General features: G+C 38.5%; 2 protein-coding genes across 3 annotated transcripts in view; one reads left to right on the top strand and one right to left on the bottom strand.

The window, feature by feature from the left end:
• akt3b (v-akt murine thymoma viral oncogene homolog 3b) overlaps positions 1 to 12319 on the top strand; it is a 30264-nt gene extending 17945 nt beyond the window's left edge. For both annotated transcript variants that reach the window (XM_020639655.3, XM_029278407.2), the window contains exons 7-14: positions 192 to 257; positions 461 to 529; positions 1881 to 2003; positions 2166 to 2294; positions 3097 to 3311; positions 5738 to 5825; positions 6770 to 6872; positions 6961 to 12319. In XM_020639655.3, coding sequence (XP_020495311.1) covers positions 192 to 257; positions 461 to 529; positions 1881 to 2003; positions 2166 to 2294; positions 3097 to 3311; positions 5738 to 5825; positions 6770 to 6872; positions 6961 to 7046 — 879 coding nt within the window. In that variant the 3' untranslated portion in view covers positions 7047 to 12319. The remainder of the gene's footprint in view (positions 1 to 191; positions 258 to 460; positions 530 to 1880; positions 2004 to 2165; positions 2295 to 3096; positions 3312 to 5737; positions 5826 to 6769; positions 6873 to 6960) is intronic.
• pus10 (pseudouridine synthase 10) lies at positions 11248 to 22224 on the bottom strand. Its single transcript, XM_020639654.3, has 18 exons — positions 22001 to 22224; positions 20632 to 20766; positions 20250 to 20540; positions 20073 to 20159; positions 19458 to 19492; positions 19238 to 19352; positions 18957 to 19018; positions 18692 to 18737; positions 17991 to 18055; positions 17830 to 17915; positions 17621 to 17746; positions 17467 to 17523; positions 17295 to 17371; positions 16600 to 16655; positions 16348 to 16465; positions 15445 to 15587; positions 14137 to 14236; positions 11248 to 13588 (listed from the first exon to the last, which is right to left on the bottom strand). The coding sequence occupies exons 2-18, from the start codon at positions 20755 to 20757 to the stop codon at positions 13550 to 13552; spliced, it is 1629 nt and encodes a 542-aa protein (XP_020495310.1). The 5' UTR covers positions 20758 to 20766; positions 22001 to 22224; the 3' UTR covers positions 11248 to 13549.
• Positions 22225 to 22357: the final 133 nt, after the last annotated feature.

Genomic DNA, 22357 nt, shown 5'->3' with positions numbered 1-22357 from the left:
TTCAAATAATAAATCTTTTCAAAGACCTGCCATGACCATGTTTATGAAAAGAATGCAATAAGAAGTCAAGTTACCTTCAAAGTTTAATGTATTTGACATGTAGATTCCTTAACCATCTTTTTACTTCAGTAAGAATCTTCTACATTGAGCTCATCTTGTCTCTCCGCCTCTTCTCTCCCTTTTTATTCCAGGATGAAGTTGCTCACACGCTCACAGAAAGTAGGGTATTAAAAAACACTCGGCATCCATTCCTAACTGTGAGTATGAGCATGTAGACTGCATCCAACATTACATGAAGACACACTCGTGCTTCTTTACACTCAGTATTCAAAGTTTCTTTTGAATAAAGGTGAACAGAGCAGAAACAATACACTCAATCCAGACTGTATCATTTCTGTCTTAAAGTAATGAAGTGTTGAGCACGGCAGAGTCTCAATAACATGTACACATTGTGTTGCAGTCTCTGAAGTACTCGTTCCAGACGAAGGACCGGCTGTGCTTTGTAATGGAGTACGTTAACGGAGGAGAGGTGAGACATCAATGAAAATGTTGTTTGTGATGCCGATTGATGTTCTGTTTTATTAGAATGTTGAAGTTATTTCCAGAGTGATTAAAACATGTTGATTAATAACACAGTGTTTACTCTCTCAGCTTTAACAGAGAGCTCATCTTGCTGTGGGCTTTGTCTTCTATGGAGAGTTAGGGTTAGCTTTGTCTGCACTCAGGGGTCTCAAGGGGGTACACTAAAGAACCTTATCAAATGTTCTGCCTCTTTTTGTGAATTAAACATTCTCCTTTCCTATCAGACTTTAAGGAGATGATTTAAAGATGTTTCTGAGATACATTTACATCTGAGATTTCAAAATGTGATTGTTTGAGTTGATGTTCATTCTTCTTCCCAAAACCAAATAACGAAGAAACATGAATACACCAGGTTTCATTTGAAGAAGCTGACAGCATGTTCAACAGTCATGGAAGATGTCAAAGTGTGCACATGGAAGAAAAGCTTTGTGACTATATCGTCATCCTTATTCTCTTTTCATATTTCACTTTTTTTATTGCGACTGGAATCATGTCAAAGTAAACACAGTGAATATATCCTTAGAACCCATAATGTAGTTGTTATTCTGGTTCTGATAAGATTGTCAAAATGTTCATACTCTGATACTTTTAAATACCTTGTGTTTGAATTTCCCCACTGGGGATCAATAGAGGATTATCTTATCTTAATACGATGAAATCTAAACATTTTTAAACTTGTTTAAAAGAACCAAAAACAGATCTTCAGTCATATTCTCACCCAAAAGTTGCCACAAGCCAGACAGAGAGCACAACATATTTGCAATCGAACACAGGAATTTGCTTTCAAAAATGTGCTTTTTAAAAAACAGGAAATGATCCAATACTAGGTGCTATCACTTATATTGTTCTTTCTGTGTTATAGCTATTTTTGTTTTGTTTGCATTTTAAACCAAATATATTTAAAAACTAAGCTATATTTCATCTTTGCTATTAAATGTGAGAGTGCTGGGCATTTGGTCAGTCAAAAATGTCTAATATATAACACATCATTTTGTTTTTTTATGGAAACAGATGACACCTCTTACTCATACTGGAATAAGCTTTGACTCCAAACTGGTTCAATCCTGTTTCTGCACACACAGACCCCAGTCGTTCTCAATCTACAATGTGATTTCCTTAAAACTTGCTGAGTAATCAAAGCTTCTAAAAGTGTCTACTGTTAGTCTAACTGTATAACCAGCTACATAACTCCTCCTGGTTTCACTCCAGAGGAAATCTAGCCTTGATTTTGATCGTTATGTATTAGTGAACATAACAAGAAAGAGATCTAAGAGATGTTCTTTTTCCTTTCTTCGCAGCTGTTTTTCCATTTGTCAAGAGAAAGAGTTTTTTCAGAGGACCGGACTCGCTTCTACGGCGCTGAGATCGTCTCGGCTCTAGACTACCTACATTCTGCAAAGATCGTCTACCGAGATCTGAAGGTAAACTACATGATCCATGTTGAGGTTTAAGAAAAACCTAATATGTGACAACTGTTTTGTGTTTAAAGTTATTGATTCAATGCGTAGAAACAAACAGAAACACATCGTGCATGTTAGCTAGAACAAAACAAAGGAGTTATTCCATTGTTTGTCCTTCCACAGCTGGAGAACCTCATGTTGGATAAAGACGGACACATTAAGATCACAGACTTTGGCCTCTGCAAAGAAGGGATCACTGACACTGCCACCATGAAAACCTTCTGTGGAACACCTGAGTACCTGGCTCCTGAGGTCAGTAGACACAACACACACAGAATGAAAACTATTTGGATCAACAAAAAATATATAAATGCAATTAATTTTGTATTAAAAACTTGATTAGTTGGCCTTTATTATTTTTTCAACAAAAAGCACCTTCGCTTGTTATGACTTAATGTTGAATGAAAATGAGCATGTCTATAATTTCGAAATGTATTGAATCATAAATGTTCTGGGTGTTAATTTAGAAAATTTAAATAGAATATGTCTGATTGTTTTACAGCAATGTCAATACTTTATCAATGTAACTTTAATTAATTGACTTCAATAATCCCTCAGCTAAAAAAAAAACAGCTAGTGAAGTGTATTCATTTATATTAATGTGGAAGTAGCAGGAAGATGTAGTTCCTCTAAAGGAATGTAAACCTTGTTACGTTTTCTCCTGCTGTTTCCTGCTGTACTCAGCCAATCAGGTGCACACTGTGTCAGGGCATTTTATACCATTTCATGACTTCAAATAACTAACTAAAAATACAATTCTCAGAAAGCGTGATGGTAACATGACATGCATTTTGGTTCTATCGTTTGACCCATTGGATTTATGGCCAATACTGCAGCCATTCAGCAGGGGGAGCTCTAAATCTTTTGGCTTCACATAATGCACATCATCACCTTTAAAAAAAGTGCTGCAGTTTAAAACACAGTCAGATACAGAAAAACAAAGTGTTTAAGACAGAACTGCGGTTATTTAACTTCTGTTTTTTGAAGCCTCAGAAGAAGACATTGATTGCAGAAGCTGCTTATATGATGTAACATAATAATTGTATGTCATCAGGTGCTGGAGGACAATGACTACGGACGGGCGGTGGACTGGTGGGGTTTGGGTGTGGTGACGTACGAGATGATGTGCGGCCGCTTGCCGTTCTACAACCAGGATCACGAGAAGTTGTTTGAGCTCATCCTCATGGAGGAGATCAAGTTCCCACGCACCCTGTCAGCCGACGCCAAGTCGCTGTTATCAGGACTGCTCATCAAAGACCCCAACAAACGGTAACCACAGACACACACAAGTGATGTCCATATATTCACATCTTATCAGGCTATTCAGGCTAGGTTTGCATAATGCAGAGAGGCTGCTATGTTAAACTGAGGCAGCTGCCTGAATAACAGCAAAAAACCTTGAACATTAAAATGTTCCTTTTTTCAATGTAGAATTTTTTTTTGCCTTTTCTCCAAATTTGGAGTACATGTGCCGTGCATTTCTCTGCAGAGAGTCTTGACAAGACCTGTCTTTGTGACAAATTGTATTGCAGAGCTTCTTCTTTTTTTTTTTTTTTTTTTACCTTTCAAGGATAAGCTAAATTTGGAGAATGCAGTTGACCTGAACAACCAGTAGGATCAGTCTCTTTGTAAAAACAAAGAACCTGATGCCTCCATTACAACCCTTCCTTTAATGTAGCCACAGATTCATTTATTTTTGTTACAACCTTGACCAAAGATTTTGACAAAACAGAGACATCACTAGCTGTGGATTTCAAAAAGTAGATTTACTAACAGTTAACATAAACAAGCTAAATATAGTGTGTCATCAGATGTGTAGAGCACGTGTTATTGTGTGTCAACGTGTATGTGTCGAGCTGAACAGAAGAAACCAGTCGTAGTCTGAGTGCAGGTGCCTAGGTCCAGCTCATCCACATGTCGACCCTTCACAAGACACAAGTCTCCTGCAACGCTTACTCAGCAGCAGAGCCAGACAGAGACACCTAGTGGCCAAGCGGAGGGCTCGTCACACTAACGAAAGCAGGAGTTGTTATTTTGTGTCTTGCACTTAGCTTTAGGACCCTTGTGCATGAAGACAACAGAAGACAGAGTACTGACAATGGTTTCTTGCTAGTCTGACCATAGACAAGTGTGTTTTTGTGTGATAAAGGACCATAAAGTAGCAATGCATGTTGGGTAAATTCTGAAGATTTTTAATTGACTGCACTACAAATAAAGCTAGACTTGATAAGGGATCATCCATACGTTTAATATGTTACTTTTCTAGATATATTCTTTCTATATACTTTCAACATTAAGTGAACATTATCAAAGACTTTGTGAAAATATGAGGACGAGTAATAATGACTATTTTTTATTTGAAATTAAGGGAGGGAGAGAGATTGTCGATCTACACTGACTTTAAATAAGAGAGATGTCTGTTGATGTGCTGGTTTGTGTGTTTTTCTATGATTGTTTGTAGGATTTGTCAGTCTCAATAGGAAATGTTGATGTGATGACATCATTTCTTTTGACGTTTGCAAACATACAGTATAGAGAATTTTATGAAGTGGTTGTGGTGACGGCAGCTCAGTAATGGGACTCCACCAGCCTTTAGACGCGATCTCGGTAGTGTAGACCATCTGTCTAAAACAAAAGTACTTTAACTGAGAGTATTGATGACATTACGTTTGACTGTGGCTGAAATAGAAAGAAAGATTTCTATCCCTGAATATGTCAAACTTTTTACCACTGGAATAATTGATGGGACAGATGGATTAATCATTGCCTGATTCAACAGTAACAGGAGGAAATGTTTTGACAGCTATGAAATCACACAGTGACTCAACTCACCAGAGGCAGTGTCACTCACTGGGGAGGAGATCGATGAAGGAAAGATGGTCATACATCCTGGAAAAGTTGTCTGACTTTTACCTGAGGGACAGCCGAGTGCCTGTCCTTCACTTATTGCCCTCTGTCCAATCAACAGAGCCCTCTGTCCTGTTGCTGGTCGAACAAACACGATAGGCTTACAAGCGACAGTTTAACAAGCAGTGGTGAACTCACACTTTTTTGGCTTGGGCATTCTCCATTCTATAATAACAACCTGCTAATTTTACATTATCCAAGGTCAATTAGGTTTATGCACTTTACAGATTTGTACAGACATTTGTGTGTCTGAGTGGCAGCTTTAATCACCCTTCACCTCAGCTACTTACTCCCACTCCAGGAGGAAATATAATCCATAAACTCAAATTAAAAAGTCAGAGCATCTCAGTAAAACACAGAGATGTTAGATGATGAAGATAGATGTCTTCAGAAAAAAAAAAAAGCAGGTATAATGCTGATAAATGTACCGGTATGTGTATTTACCATAGAAATCCACCTGTAAGGAATCTGCCCTCCTTGTATTTACTACTGAATGAATAAAAGATACCAAACCTTCTAATGATAATTTAGTGCAGTTCGACAAAACTGGCTGGTGGCTGCAGTTAATTTCCCACTCTGATTATCCCGGAGCCGTTTTCTGTCTCTAATGAAGAAACGGGCGAAAAGAGGCTACTGCAGCTTCACAGAGCGAACTCGTTCACCCTGGCCGAGTTATTTCGGGATCAGTTGCAGGTGGATATTCTGGTTCCATTGATGGAGACTTTGTAAGAGCAGCTTCTGATGTCTCACTTCGACATCTCCTTCTTCTGTTTTTTTTTTTTTGACAGGCTTGGCGGCGGACCGGATGATGCTAAGGAGATCATGCGACACAGTTTCTTTGGCACAGTCGACTGGCAGGATGTCTACGACAAGAAGGTGAGAGCAGGCTTTAGCTGTGAGACGTCATCCCGTCTTCAGTGGTAATTTATTCAAACAGCGTACCTGAGATATTCTGGTAGCAGGGTTACCTAATTTTCAAAAGGCGTCTGGCTGGGACTCAAAAATAGAAACAGAAAAGACATATTACCTCATCTTTGTTTATTTTAGCAACATAAAGCCGTCCAAACACCAGCGTGTCTTTTAACTAGAAAGATTCTTCTTTTTCTTTTGGACTCGTCTGTCAAACTCTCAGCAACGTTTCACTCAAAGTCCTACAGCCTTGATGATTCTCCACATTATATTTCCTTAGGTCGTTGACTACTTTGCTGTGATGTTTTGCAACTTCCATCTGATTGAGACACTTTCAGATTAAAAAAAAAGATTTCTTCAGACTGCTTTGGTACAGTAACAACACAGACATCAATCACAATGTCTTCACTCTGTATGTAAGATGGGGAAGTTGCCACCATGACCTCAACCATGTTCAGACTACTGGTTCAAAGTCCAGGGTTTTGCTTTGCAGCTAAAGGTGCACCGATCGCCCCGGAGTAGGACGATCTTAAGCCATGTGAAAGACACACAAACATTACCGCAACAGTTACACACACAGAGGCTAACATGTCATCAGTGTAGAGGCGGACATGCTTTAACTAACTGGAGGTTAAACAAAGATCCTCTCCAAAGTATCTCTCATCCCAAGAGCGTATCCGTGCATCCACACTGCAGTGGCTTTGATGCACGTCCATCACTGGATTTGATCTTGTCATTGTTTATTTATTGTCCTTACAAATTCATCTGAAGCCATAAGTATAAGAGAAGATGTGAATGAAGTGAAAACATACATGTTGTTAAACGTTTGCTGCTCAGGAATAAAGACATAATATATATTCAATCATCTTCAATAAAATCACTTATTTCCACCTTCCTCTTGTCTGTTCCAGCTGGTTCCACCTTTCCAGCCGCAGGTCAGCTCAGAGACAGACACACGCTACTTCGACGAGGAGTTCACAGCACAGACCATCACCATCACTCCGCCAGAAAAATGTAATAACATTGTTTTTCTTAATGCTCTTGTGAATGCTCCATAAACAAATAACCTCGTCATCTTACATGTTTCCATTTGTCCCTACAGATGACGAGGACGGGATGGACGCGGCGGACAACGAGCGAAGGCCTCATTTCCCACAGTTCTCCTATTCAGCCAGTGGACGGGAGTGAGCGCTCCGGCCCAGCAAGCCAGTATTGTCCCCATCCGTGGCCATTTTGAGGAAAACACGTAGCCATTTTAGGAAAAAAAAAGTACCAGTCTCCCCTCTTTTTCTCCTTCTCTGCCTCCTCACAGACGGGGAGAAGTCTTTTTAGGGACTTTAAAAGAGGTTTTTGCACAGTGGGATAGACACCAGCCGGTCTCCCCACACTAAAAAAAATAAGTCTCCTACATTTTCAGCGCTATTTACTGCAGAAGGCAATGTTTTTGTTATTTATTTTTTTTCTCTCCGTCAGTATTAAGTCGTCAACCCGGGTTACATCTTTTTTTTTTGTTTGTCTGTTTGTTGTGTCTTCCCTTTTTCTTCTTTTGACTTTTTTGCACTTGGTTTGGAAGAGCCGTTTTAGGGAACAAAAAACCAAAAATGTTGCCTTACATGTGCAGATGTTTCGTATCATACTGACAGGGTGTTTTTGTTTGGGAGAGGGCGGGCGGGTTTTTGGGGATGTGAGGGGGTCATCCTTAGTCGAGGATAAGTGCATGGCTCGTGGTTCACTCAAAAAAAGTACAAAAAGAAACACATTTCTTTCTCATCCATATGCCATGGCATCGCACATTCCCCATTCCCATGGCGATGAAAATCACTGTCTACAGATAACAACAAAAAGAAAAACAAAAAAACAAGAAAAAAACAAAAGAAAGACATAAAATGAGGATTGAGGGGTCTGTATCATTCCAGTCATCATTGCAATGTTACTACTCTTTTTTTTTTTTCAACCCCAAGTTTTTTCTCTCACGCGCTTTACTCCTTTTAGTTTGTCTTTTATTGAAACAGGAAACACAAAACTGCCAGAAACTGCACAGTTCACTCAGGCGCCACAGAGCACAACCGCGTTCAAACTCAGCCTACCGCTCCAGCTTTCCACAGCCGGCAGGGAACGAGGCCTTTCTCTGCTCTCACCGTTTGTACTCCTCCTCTTCTTCTCCTCCTCTTCTTCACTTCCTCCTCTTCTTCACCTCTGCTCTTCTGTTTCTTCATTGTAGCTGTAGGACTAGTGGAATGGGTGTTTACACAGGGACATGTGGCTTAATGTATGTATGTAATGTATGTATGTACTGTATGTATGTGGGACATGGGGGTCAAATGTATGCTGTCATAGCACACACACACATCTACACACAAACATATACTCACATCGTCGTGCACACAGATCAGACTCAAGTCTGCACTTTGCTCCAAACTAAACAAGTTTGTCATTTTCCAAAATGAACAGAACGCCTGATGTGTATACCACAAAGCAGATCAACATACCCAAGCTCTTTGACTTAGCTGGCTGGATAAAGCCTGAAGTTGCAGATCAAGATTTTGGGTATCACAAAGGTGGTTATGATCTTTCTCTGTTAACTCAGACTGCTGCAGGCTGTGTGCGGGCTCACCTGAAAGGAGACATTTAGCTCGTCATTTGACGCTTCTTCTGCACAAAGAAGAAAGTTTACTGGCAGTCTGCTTCTGTCAGACTAAAATCATGAGAAGAAATAATGAATAGTTTGTGGTAATAAACTTCACTGCTGCTTCACGGACGGAGAGGGACGCTTCAGTAAAATATTGTTATTTTAATTGATTTTGCCATCAGACAAACTGTTGGTGCTTTTTGTTTATTTCTAATTTGACAACTAAACAAAGTAAACTTTAACTTTGACAATAATACACGACATTTCAGCACTAAAAGAAGCAACTGTTATGGTCAGATAGCCTTTTACTTCATGAAGATATGTTTAAATAACATTTCATCTTTCATTGATGAAGACTAATCAGTATTATTATCTGTGATTTCAGTGTAAAACCTGCTGCGTTAAACACTTCAGGATATTAGGAGCAAATATAAAAACACAACGCTTCTTAATTCAAAGTGGTGCAACGGATGACAAATCATTTTGTCTCAGATCAATCAAAGAAAAAAAAAAAAATATATATATATATATATATATATATATATATATATATATAACTTTTCTCCTCTTCAGCTAGCCATGACTCAAACTGTGCTTTTCACCAGCGCTACAAATCAAAATGTATCCCCATGAATCTTATTGATGTATCACATCCTTTGTTTTCTTTACCATATACACAAAGCTACAATTCCAATAATAATAATAATAATAGAAGCAGTTAGATAAACCTGAACTCCTTTTATTTAGAAAGTGCGTTTTAAATTCTGAGTAGTAGACTTCAATATGAAAAGCTGCATCATTTCAATAACAGTATTTGTAACCACCATCAGAAACCACAACTAACCAAACAGAAAACAGATCTTTCTGTGAATAATACATTTTCTCTAATCTTCAAAAACAGCTTAAACAATGTTGAACATGTAACACACACACACACAGTTCATTCAGTTGGTGTGTGTATATCTGTGCACAGGCTGCACCTGCATCGTGTGTCGTGACAGACAGAACAGGGAGCGTGCGTTTAAGGATCTATCTTCTTTTTCTGGACCAGTACAACCGGCTTTAATGTTACTAACCATACGTTTCTGATTGATGTTATAAGCAGCCACCAGCTTACACCTGCATGATAAATGCAGACATGGTGAAATGAAGAAAAGTAGAAGCAGCATTAAACACAAAGTAAGCATACTAAAGGTTATATCAACTCTTTACAAGCTGTGTCCATGTGAAAAAGTTTTGGACAAATCTGATCAACTGTGATCCGTTGCACAACTACTAAGAGTGTGTAGCCTCTGTGATGTGATACATACCTAGTACTGACCAGGTTATGAGTTAAGAGTAGGTTACCATGGTGATCTAGCCATCTGAAAAGAGAGCCAGCTTTGTGACATGGAAATCTCTGACTTAAGGCTCAACAGAGCTGGCTTTCCCTCTAATCTCGCTTTGTGGTTTTGTGGTGTATCCCCCTGGTTTGTTTGTTTCTTTGAACCTGTAAATCTAAACTGAGGGAATGAGGGGATGAGTTGCCGTGCACATAGGAAATGTTTTTACTTAACACAGAGGCTGTTGAAGTTTTGGTGTACAGTATAGGGAAGAGAAGCTTACATACTTGAGTCATCCTAATTTTTTTTTTCTAGCTTTTGTCAAGATTGGAATGACAACCTCTGTGCCACACACACGTCTGTGTTTGTAGAAGCCTGGAGGTTATTAGCCCAGCAGAAAGACTGAAAGACGCCGGACACAGCTGGACTTGCATTGCCTGAAGTCCTAAAGACTTCTTTAAAAGCTGATGAATTCAAATCTATCCTAACTCACAAACTTACAACCTTGTTGTTTCAGTTAAGTTGTAGTGGCAAAAAGATGCTGGTCTCTTGTCAGTTTTTGTATTTATAACTGTATGAGAGAAGGTGTGAGTCCGCCTGATGGTTGTGTATGTGCAATAAGGTTGGAGCTGTTCTTATGTTTTATACTTGATGAGATAAGTGAACAAATGTCTTGAAACTGGAAGTAAACACTAAATATGACTGAAATTGGCAAGAAACAGAATTGAGTTCTCCATTGGTCCACTTCGTTCCCCGTATTCTGAAACCAACTTTTAAGTCTGAACCGGTCTGTCAGGGTTCCTTTGCACAGTATTGCAGCATTGTTGATGAAAGTATGTTTCCCACAGGTCTTACAGGACGATACATCCTGGAAGTGATATGATTAGTTTGTATGTACAACTTAAAACATGCTATATGCCTATAGCTGCATACAAGTGCTTTTATTTATTTAAATCAAACGTCATGAGTGCTGCCCTCTGGTGGTACGTGTGACAAACAACATGACTCAATAATGTGAACTAATTTTTTCCTTTCGGCTGTGATCTATCTGTTTCACTTTTGAACAAAATTATGAATTTAATTACTTTCCGGAGCAAATTGCTGACTTTTTCTGCTCTGCATAATTCAGTGGTTCCTGCACTCATTTGGAAAGGTTCAGTGTTGATTTCTGATTGTCAGGTCTGAAAAACTGATTACGTTGGTGAAAGATTTTTTTGGAAATTGTTGTCTGATGCTTGTGTCATCTCATACTCTGAGGTTCATGTGTAAAAGTGATAACAGGTCCAAGAATTATAACTCTGTAATGTATGACAAAGAAAGTATTGATTGAACTGCAAAGGAAACCTGAGTGCACACACACACACACACACACACACATAAACATCATTCATATTCACACAAAAACACAGACATACAAAGACTGTTTTATGAAGATAAGTCAGGAGTGGAGAACTTTATTAAACATGGACACTAACAGAAATGAGGCTTCCAGCTCCACATGCAGGGGTTCAGTCCCCATCTGTCCTGTCAGTATTGTGAATTAAAAATTATTTATACACACGCGCGCACACACACACACACGTTGAACTGAGGTTATCAATAAGTCACTAATCATGTCACAGATCACGAGAAAACTGAGCCGTGAGACACTCATGTGAGAAGACTGTGAGGACTGCCGGAAATATGTCGCCCAAAACTTCTTCTAGGTGTAAATATGCAATGCCTTTTTTTGTCTTTAGTGGCATTTTCACAAACGAAACATAAACATTTCTGTTTCTGTGTGACAGTACTTCAAGCTTGCTGAAGATAATAGTGACAGAATAAAAAAACAACAAATGACTCAAAAACTGCATCTTAGAAAACATCAAAAAAGGAAAAAAAAAAACAAAGACTATGTCAAAAACTGGACCCTTCCATTGATTTTTTTCTTTGGGACAATACATCGACTTATCGTCCAAGGAGGATGTTTCCATGGAGACAAACCCCGCCTCCTGCCTTCCTTCTTTGGCCACCATGGTCCCTGAAAATGATCAACTCCTGATTTTCTGAGAGGACATGACTGTTACTGTGGAGTCTGCACTGTCCTTTCTGTTTCCCTTCACTCTATTTTAAAAGAAAAAAATACAAAAAGGGACCATGGCTGTCTTTTTTTCTTTTCTTTTGCAGTGATGGTTTTATCAGGTTGTTCCAATCCCATCATCCATTTCTTCTCCTCATTTTTGTACCATAGTATCCGTTTTATTTATTTTTGTCTTTCTAGGCAGTGTTACCTTGTATGTTGTTAAAAAAAGGCACCTCTGGAAAGTTGCTGAGGGATGATGACGATGATGATGATGATGATGATGATGATGGATGCATTAACTGAAGTCTCTTTTTATTCTTTTTTTTTTTTGGATCGTTTGCTTGTTTGTTTTCTTACCAAAACATTCGGGCAAGAACCCAGTAGTGGACTTGCGTTGCCGTGGTAGTATTTATTTTGAATTAAATTAAAAGAAATACATTTCAGGGTTTCTGCTGTTGTGACTCTTTATTTCAGATGCTACAGTATTTTATATTTTGAGGCATCTTTAACTTTCAGGGGAGATGTGCTCTATGGGTCTTCATAGGGCTTCTTTTATTTTAAAGCTGGTGTGAGGAACTTTCATTTTGGGTTAAAGTAAGTATCATGAAAAAGTAACAGCTGGCTTACTTTTTGAAAAACGAGAGTCCAAAGTTAATGTGACAATATGTGGAATTTTAGTTTTTAGAGCTACCTGCATGAAGATAAAAAAAAAGACTTCAAAAGATATGAATATGATGTTTTGTTTTTTTCTCGATTGAACAAGTCTCCACATGTTAAATGTTGTCTAGTAGTAATCAGTACAGTTCACAGTCAATCCAGATTGTGAATATGACAACAAACAGGTAGAAAAATACATCATTTGAAATGACATTGCAGGGAATGAAGTTGAAGTATTGAGATCTAAGTGGAACATTAGACATACATGGAAGGCGTACGACTGTTTTGTTTTGCATTCCGAATAATTTAGACTATTCTTGAAATGATGCTGTAGTTTCATACAGAACCCTTGGACTTTATTGTCAGCACTCAGTCTTTAATATACGTTTACATTTTAAAAACCAGGTTTGAGAACAAGACGTAAGTTTAACCCAACAATTTTTTTCTGATTCATGGAGTAAGTTGTTGAGATTGTAAATTAAGCCAAAAGTGCGGTCCAACTTTGAGTGTGCGATTTTTTAAAACTGGCTACTAAACAGAAGACAAGCCCATGTTTCAGATAACGAGACCTTTCGTCTCATGCCCCTCTTAAGGAAAGCAAGAAAATATTCCCCAGTGATGACACAGGTGTAAGAACTGAAAGCCTAAAGATTTTTTTATATTTTGATCCAAAAGATCGAAACAGAACAGAAAACAATCTGGTGTTTGATGATGCCTCCTTCATCTACTGGCACGGCTACAGGCCTACAGTCTTGTTACAAAAATGATTTCCCTTTTTCTAGTCAAAACAGAAAAAGATCACTAAATATATTCAGAAACATTTTCTGTGATACAACTGAAGATACTCAATGAGGCAAAGCAGGCTTCCCAGCAGCCAGAAGGTTCTTCTTCCAACCCATGTCTACATCCATCACCTTTTAAGTCTCAGACACTCTGGACCTGGTCCTGGACTGCTGACAGAACCAGTTCAGTCCCACTGAGGTCAAACCTGAAGTCTCTGACGTGCAGGACAGGGCAGCATTCACTCAGGAATGGATGGAGGCCAATCTACATCCACAGACTGAAATAGGAATCAAACAGACAGACAACAAAGTCAAAGAAAACATTTTTTACAACTTTTACATTTTGTAAAAAGAGCAAAGATACTATTTTTTTTTCCAACAGAAATAAATACTTATTCAGATAAATTCCCCTTAAATCAAAGAAAAAAACCTCTGCTGGCCTTGCTCATGTCTCAATACATAGAGATGACGTTTACATTCCTGAAGTCCAGCAGTCCATTAAAAATTTCACATTGACTCGAAAAAATATATGCTAATGCTAACCAATTACTTTTATGTTAGCTTGTAATGAGCTAGTGCCATTGATGTCTGAAGTTAGAATACAAATATGACACAATAAATGGTAGACATTGGTATGATTCATTATCAACCTCGTCTTGTTGTCATAAATAAACTGTGCTGAAAGCTTATTGTAAGTTTATATGAATGTATTGACTTTATCGTGCTTCAGCCTTTAGCTCAAAGTATCAAAGTCAAGTGGTTTTCATCGATAATGCTACAGACTTTACATTCAGATTTTTACAGTTATAATAATCATTGTTCCCACCTCCACATCCAGCTCCAGGATGTCTGTGTCCGTCTTCAGCAGCTCACACAGGTTGGGTTTGGTGCGGCCGAAGTCTCCGTGTACGAACTCTTTGATGTAACTTTGAGATAAAGTTCAGGAACTTTCAGAAGTAAATCAGTTAACAAAAGCAACAATTATCAGGAAGATATATTTACAATTATTTGAATAGCTGCTTTAAATAAAACTAAAAGAAAGCTTGTAAAAGTAGCCTGTTTTTAACTAGAAACGTTATTAACCTTGAAGGGGACATATTATGAAAAATCCACTTTTAGTGTTTTTGAACATATATCTGGGTAACCTGAGTGTCTACTGACCCACAAAATGTGACATAAATCCATCCAGTCCTTTGTTTGTTGTCTGCATTTGTCTTACAACACAGAGGAAAATGCTCCGTTTCAAATGTGCTCTCCTTGTGATGTCACAGTGGAATTCTGGTAAGAAAAAAAAGCCCTCCCTTCCCGGGTATCTCCACCCCCAGCTGTTGAACTAAACTTTTGCGCAGGTCCGCCATTTTTATTCCCGCTAGCGAAGGAGTGATGTCTACCAGGAAAACTCGGGGGGGGGGGGTTACATTGCTCATTCAATGCTGAAATTCTGACTGTGAATACATTCTTAGAAGAAAAACGTTTTAGTCTTATAGTCCACTTGTTGGGTTAAGAAATGTAAGATTGGTGAATGAAACTGGCATCAATCTCAAGCCAAACAGACCTGCTTAATCCTTATTGCTAATCTTAGCAAGGTTATATTAAAGTAGCCATGTCAGTAGGATATGTTAGCGTTTAGCTCAAAACTTAGCTGACAAAGTCCAAAAGTTTAGAAATAGAACATGTCCTCACTACTATGTACATACTCCATTATATTATATACTCCAAAGTACAGAAGTACCAGTATAACCTTTAAAATATACCTGGGCCCAAACATAATGTTTTTTTTTATAGCAACAACATTATGCAGACTATTTCAGAGTATTGATAATTAGATGATTGTTTTATAATTATGAATGGAATATTGGGATCAAAACTATTAACTAGTAGTAAAGTTGGAGTTTATTAATTCACTTTATATCCTGCTATTTAGCTTGGGAATCCCCACACAGGATCAATATAGTACCAGAATATCCTATATCACAACTTTCCCTGATTTGAATACATATTATTAACCTGGATATGAAATCAATAAGACTAATGTTCTGAACAATTGAAGCGTTCACAGACTTTCAGTCCTGCAGATATAATGATTGATTCAATTTGTTGAAAGTGGAGAAAAAGCAGATAAGATGGAGGATACGTCCCCGCCTGTGTCTTCAGGCCCAGGTAGAAGTGATGAGAGTCCAGGAAGCGGGCGTTCATACTGTGGATGACTCTCTGACGAACAGCCAGTGCCCGTCGATGTAAGACCCTCAGAGGAGTCTTCTGGTCAAGAGTCAGATCCTGATGGGATGAAGTCTGACGTTATAATCAGGTTGAATAATTCAATTCAACATCTTGTACTGCATCTTTCTCCCCTGCAGTGGTTTAGATTAGGGATACAATACATTTCTAGAGTTGTAATTAGGTCTCTTTAATGTCCCCAAAAGTGAGCTACGTTAACTTTTCAGTATTTGTGGATGTTAAACTAAGTTCTGCAACAAAGGATTATTTTTTCAGTGTCAGTTAATCTGCCTTTTATTTACTCGATTAATACACAAGTTGTTTGGTCTATAAAATGTAAGTTAGTGTTTCCCAAGCCTGAGTAAAATCCTCAGAAATGTGTTTTGTCCATGAGTCTTCTATTTAGGGCGCGGCCACACTGGCAATGTACTTAAACACAATTGCCCCCACACCAGCTACTTTACTGACTCGTGCAGTCGAGTCCGCGTCTGCACATAATTTATTAAATGTATTTATGGATGTATCTGATAACAATAACAATACTGAAACTAAGACAGCTACTTTGTATCTTTACTTTGAGTCATTTTAGTCAGATAGACAGAAAACTCAACAGATTTCTTCATAATAAAGGCTGTCAACGCTGTGTACCCGTTGTTATTTACATACAAATATTTACATACATGAAGCTGTAGTTAGAGAATCTAGACTTTTTTGCTTGCAAAATGATTAAAAAAAAAAAAAAAATCAATTGTGCATGGAAACAGTGGAAGATTAGAGTGGAAGTTTGCATCTCAATAGTAACAGCTGAACATATAGTGACCTTAATGTCATCGATGAAGGTGATGTCGTCTCTCTCGATGGGTTTCAAGGTCCAGATGAGTGCCGTGTATGACTTGGTTTTCTCCTCCTCTCCCTCCTTCATGCGACTCATGGCCTCCCTGAACACAAAACAAGCACACAGCACAGATGTTTGTTTCATGAACTGTCTCATAAGTTCATTTAATGTTAAGGTTTCAGAATGCCAGAGCAGTTTAAGAGTTAAAGTAAATTGTGCTGTTAGATATTCTCTCACCTGGTTACAATCTGCAGGTCTCTCACTCTGATTTTGTCTGAAGACGCATTTATGGTCTGAAAAAAAACAAGATTGGCAAATATTAGTAAAAGAACATGGGACATTAAAACTGCTTACAGCAACCAAATATACAGAAAATCTAAACAATAAAATGTCAATTCTGAAATGTTTCCTGACACTACAGTGAGGCACAAATCTGAAACTGATCTATGAAGATGAACAGAACTAAATCTCTACTCGGGTGGAGCAACTTTAAAAAAATAAAAAAAAATGAATGGATGACTGAGTAAAAAGCGCTGCAGTGAAGCCTCAAGTGGTGGAGAATTGTTTAAAAAAAGGTTGCTGTGTCTTTCATTTGAATATTTCCTGTAAATCCTCTTTAATTCTAAGAAACTAGTTCCAAGGCACTGCAGCCTTTCCCTGTGGAAGAGGAGCCTTTGGAGAAACATACGTACTTCATACAAGTCTTTTAGTCTACACACTTTTGTTACATTAATCTTTTACTGATAAATCACTTTCAACCTCATTCAAGGGTTTTTTGTGCATTTTTTTTTTTTTACATTCTTCTCCAGATAGTTTGTGTTTCCCTTCAGGTTGTTTTTAATGCACATATAAAATATGCACAAAAGGAGAAGTCATTTCTTTGTAGTTTGAGAGATGTGTTATAATTTTGGTACATAGTTAATGGAGCTGACCTCCTGTAGCTGCTTCATTTCCACTTTGCTGAGTCTGGATCTGTGAGGATTCAGCAGCTCCATTGCAAACGGACGACCTGCGGACGATTAGGAAAGATACAAATATTGTATTGTACACATTTAACTTCACATTCTGCAGGTGCAGCTTCACATTTTATTTTCTGTCTCTTACCGTTTCCTAGAGTCCGGACATCCACATCTTCCCGACCAGATGAGGAAAAATTAAATCCTGTAACCAATCAAAAAATGTTATTTCTGTATTTTTAGGATCATTTTAATATACAGTAAAGTATTTCTCCTGGGGTAATTCGCCAGGATGGACTAACCGTCAGCTCTGAAGGAAGACAGGATGGGTGCTGCAATCAGCTCCTCTACCGAGGACTCCATCCTCCTCTCTCCATCGATCAGCCAGGGCGTCTGAGGCAGATTGCGGCAAAACTTGTTGTACCTCCCTGACCAACGGGAAGAATGTCAGTATGGAAATAAAAACGATCAAACTAAATGTAAAAAGACTCTCCTCGTGTGCTATAAATACCTGCCACAAAGATTGACACGTGGAGACACTGGACGTCCTGAGAGCTGCAGCTGCTCGTCGGCTTTACTGGAGGGCACGGGTAATGTCTGGAAGAAAACATTCACAGTAAAGACTGTACTCCTAAAACACATCAAGAACTGGCAGATGAACATGATGCTTACTTTAGAAATTTGGCTTCAGATATCTTTTCCAGAGCTTTGACCACAGCCATCCTGGTGAACACTGACTGCCGGCAGAGAAAAAGACAGTTCATTGTAGTCCTGTAATATCAGACCCTTACTAACTAAACATGCAGCTGTTCAAAACAATGAAGGAAGTTTATTTTGTGCCTTTAAATTAATTATATTACTAATGTTGGCAACAGATCCTTATATCTATTAGAGCAGAATTATGCATTACAATGACTGTATTTAAGATGTGGATATAGGGGCGCTGGTAGCCTAGTGGTTAGTGCACGCCCCCCATGTACAGAGGCTGTTGTCACCAAGTGGGCAGGCAGGGTTACAATCCGACCTGTGGCTCCCTTCCTGCTTGTCAATCCCCTCTCTTTCTGTCTCTCTCTCTGATTTCAATGGTTATGCATATGGTTTCTAGCCTCTACAGCACACACAGGTAAAAGGTCTTCATGTTATCATAAAAACATGACAATGCAGGGTCGTCATCAGGGAGAGGGAGTCAAAGTTGAGGTCCACATCTAGTGGCCTTGAGGCTGTGTTACACAAGCACATACATTTACAAAGACCATAGGCATCAGTTAATGTTTGAACAAAAGGATGCATCCCCGTTATTTATCTCATAAGAACTCACGTAAGCTTTATTTCACAAATGTCCAACTGTTCTCTTTCACTCTGACGCTTCCTACCTGTTTGTTCTTAGTGGCTTTAAAGCAGTCCGGACATGTTGATGCACTGTAGGAAGGAGGTACAAGAGCCTTAAAGAACGTTTGTCAACTCATGTTACAGTTCATCTCTTCTCATTGACCTTCACTTTGCTTCTGTCAAATGTAAATGCTTCATAGTGGTTATCATGAATCAAAGAATCCTGCTTTCACTTTCATCGCAAAATGTCATCTGTGTTTCAAGAACCTAAAATTAATGCTTATCCCAAGATTAAAGATGAGGACTCACAGGAAGTGGCAGTCGACGTCCGTTTCTGGGTGAGTGAACTCCACACCTACCTCAAATAAACTCTGATAAAAAGACAAAAAACACAGAGTCAGTTTGTAATCTCATGCTGACAATAAAAATATCACTCTTTATGTCGGCGGCAGGAAAGATAAATCAGGGTTGCTGTGGATCCCAAACTTACCCTTCATGAATAAAAGCTAATAACAAATGTAAAATGTAAGGTTTGTAAATGATTGTATAAACTCCACTGGTTAGTTCCCCTCTTCATGGGAGTCACCTACCCTGGTCACCACAGCTATGCCTCCCAACTCCTTTGAGACGAGGCCCTGTAAGATCCACTTGAAGGCCTCTTTCACCTGGATGAAGTCCTCTTTGTCCACCGCGGCGCTCTTCTCTCTGGATGATCAAAAAAGGTGAACATGTAAAAAACACATGTTCACAAAGCCTGATTGAACCTGCAGTGATGGAAAAAAAACTGAACATCCAAAAGAATGAACTCACCTCAATTGGTTCTTCACATGAAGCCAACAGGAGTGCTGCAGGATTCAAAAATACATATTACGACCAATATGACAGAGACTTTCCTTGCAACTCAAGCACCAAATGAGGATTTGTTATGGTGCTAAACATAGTGCCCACAAAAACTACCCCCTCTGTCTAAAAATAATGAAAGAATAGATTTTTTAATCTTCATTTGTAGAGGATCTTTACGTTACAGTAAGTGGTTTCCAATGAGCTTGGAGCTAAAAAAAAAAAAAAAAAAGAAGAGGATTTTCTGGCACAAACTTCACCATCTGACAAGGTGCATGAAGAGTGAAAGGCTTGAAGAGGTCAAAATGCTCCAGCAACACTTGTAGTATGAAGATCAACTTTATTAACAATTTAGACCGACGCGTTTCGGCTACAGGCAGAAAGTCAATGAGATATCCCATACTGTTTGTTTTGGAGACTTGTTTGAACTAATACAAATATAGAACAATAAATAAAGAACATTAAACATTACATTTTGCAAACAGATAAATAGTCAATAAATTGAGAAGGTAAAGAACATAGTAATAAAAAATGGAATAATTTCCAGTAGCTTTTCGAAGACAGAGTAGACAGACACAGACTGACCTCCCGGACACACAGCTGAGCGGGCAGAGAGACGGACAGCACCAGAGTGTCGAACTCGTACTTTTCTGCTTTTACTGCATCGGCCATCTGTGAACATCAACGCAACAAAATTCTTCTTCAAATTCAAAAGGAGTTGCACTCTGACACTACAGTGAGTATTTTACAGCAAGCACACACCTTTACGGCCTGTGTCGTGCCACAGAGTTCCTGTAGGATCCCCAAACACACCACACACACACTGGACTCTTCATCCTTCAGTCTGACTCCAGCAGCAGAATCTTCCTCTGATGGAGCACCAGCAACAATGGGCTCCAGTTTAGCTCTTTTACTGGGTGGGTCGTCAGGTGGTTCTGACCCTGCTGCATCATGGGATTTGTTGTTTTCTTCAGTAGATTCTACTGCTTTAGGATCTTGTGGTTTGCCGTTTTCAGTATCACTGATAAAAGCTTGAAGTTCTTTAAGCGTTTCCTGTAAAAGATCGGAAATGACATAGTGGCTCACAAAGTGCACAATTTTGTGGAGAACAGCGATTTATAAAAAGCTTTGAGTGAACACACACCTGATGGGGCCGTCGGTAGGCAGCCTGAACACTCACGCAGCAGAACCTTAGCACACAGCGTGCGCAGCAGCCGGCGGACAGAAGCTTCTTGATGATGGGTTTATCCTTTTCCTTTAGCGACAGCATGACTCCAGCCTGCAGAAGGTGCAGAGATATTTTTAAGAAAACAGCAGACAGCTGCTCAACTGATGGAAAGTTGTGACATTTGAGACATGAATATATTGAGTAAAAGAAAAAAAGAAAAAAAACATCAGGAGGAGATGCATTGCATAAAACAGGGTTTTAACGTAGCACAGGTCTCTTGTAGCTGTTTCTGCTTTTATTGTCTTAGATGAGATTTAAATGATCTGTTCCTTCAGCATGTCTTTTATTTCATTATTTATTTCCTTTTTCATTAGCACACTGGTCCTCCTGAGTTACACAAGTCTGTACCACTGAATGAATGCTACATAGATATTGATGGAATGACAATCAAATAAACTTAAACCCAATATCATTCTGCATAAAAAAAAGTGTTTGTGCAAATTGATTAAAGAATACGAGTAATGAGTCTAAATCAAGGGTTCGTGCATTCACCAGTAAATGATGCCTCTGTTCTTTTTGAGTTGTTAAAATGTGTGATACTTCTCAATAGCAGTTTTTAAATCAATGCAATGTTTGTTATTCAAGTGATCGATAATATTAAAAGAACGAGAACTATTGAAAAACCAGATCTACTGTCATATTTTAACAAAAAGCTGCCACTAGCATAGGAAGAGAGAGAGAGAGAGAGAGAGAGAGAGAGAGAGAGAGAGAGAGAGAGAGAGAGAGAGAGAGAGAACTGTCAAAATTGCACAAATACGTATAATTGTCAGCAGTTTGGTAATTAAGACAATAAATGATCCAATGTTGAGTTTCTTGGACTTCTATTTTTGTTGCTGCAGTATCGATTTTGTTTGTTTTGTATCTTCTTTTAGATTTTATTGGCTTCTAATGTGTTTGTCATATAGCTTTTGATGTCTTATGTAAAACATTTTGAAATAAAAGTGCAAAGTAAATAAATGTATTTTACATTGCATTACACTTCACTGTTGTTTGTGCTGAGTAAATACAACTTAATAATATAATTACTTTGCACTGAAAAAAAGATATAAAAAGTAATGACCAAAATCTATTTGTTCTTAAAATAACTAGTCCACAGAAAACACTTGTAGCATATTGAATAAGTCATTATGTTAGACATGATGCCGAGCAGCTGAAAACCATGCCTGTTCAGTCTCTGCTGTATGCTAAGCTAATTTAGCCTGCATGAGATTTTAGGAACCATTATGAAAGCAAATGAGGTCAAAGAGCACTGTGAGGTTCTACAGATCACCTGTAACAAACCTACCTGACACGAAGGTGTTCAATTGCCGGTGAAATATAGTAAAGAAATCAAGCAGGATTCAGTTTCTTTTCAACATGCTGTCAGCTTCCCTGATGGTTCAGTACAGACAGACGAAGCTAATCGATCAAGATCGGCTAGTCTTAACAACTAACATAAACCTTTGGCTACAGCAATAAAAAAAAAGTCTATCTGTATATTCAACCGGCTTTGCAGATTATGTATATCAATTTGTCATACAAGAAAAACAACCCAAGATTAAAGTTAAGAAAACTGCGACATGTTTTCTTTTTTTTGCGCGTCGGTACTTGATAGCTACTGTCTGAATACGTCATCTCCAAGCGCTGGGCGGGTTGACAGCCG

The sequence above is a fragment of the Labrus bergylta genome, chromosome 1, assembly GCF_963930695.1.
Source record: "Labrus bergylta chromosome 1, fLabBer1.1, whole genome shotgun sequence".
Taxonomy (NCBI): domain Eukaryota; kingdom Metazoa; phylum Chordata; class Actinopteri; order Labriformes; family Labridae; genus Labrus; species Labrus bergylta.
This window is presented reverse-complemented; position numbering and strand designations above follow the sequence as displayed.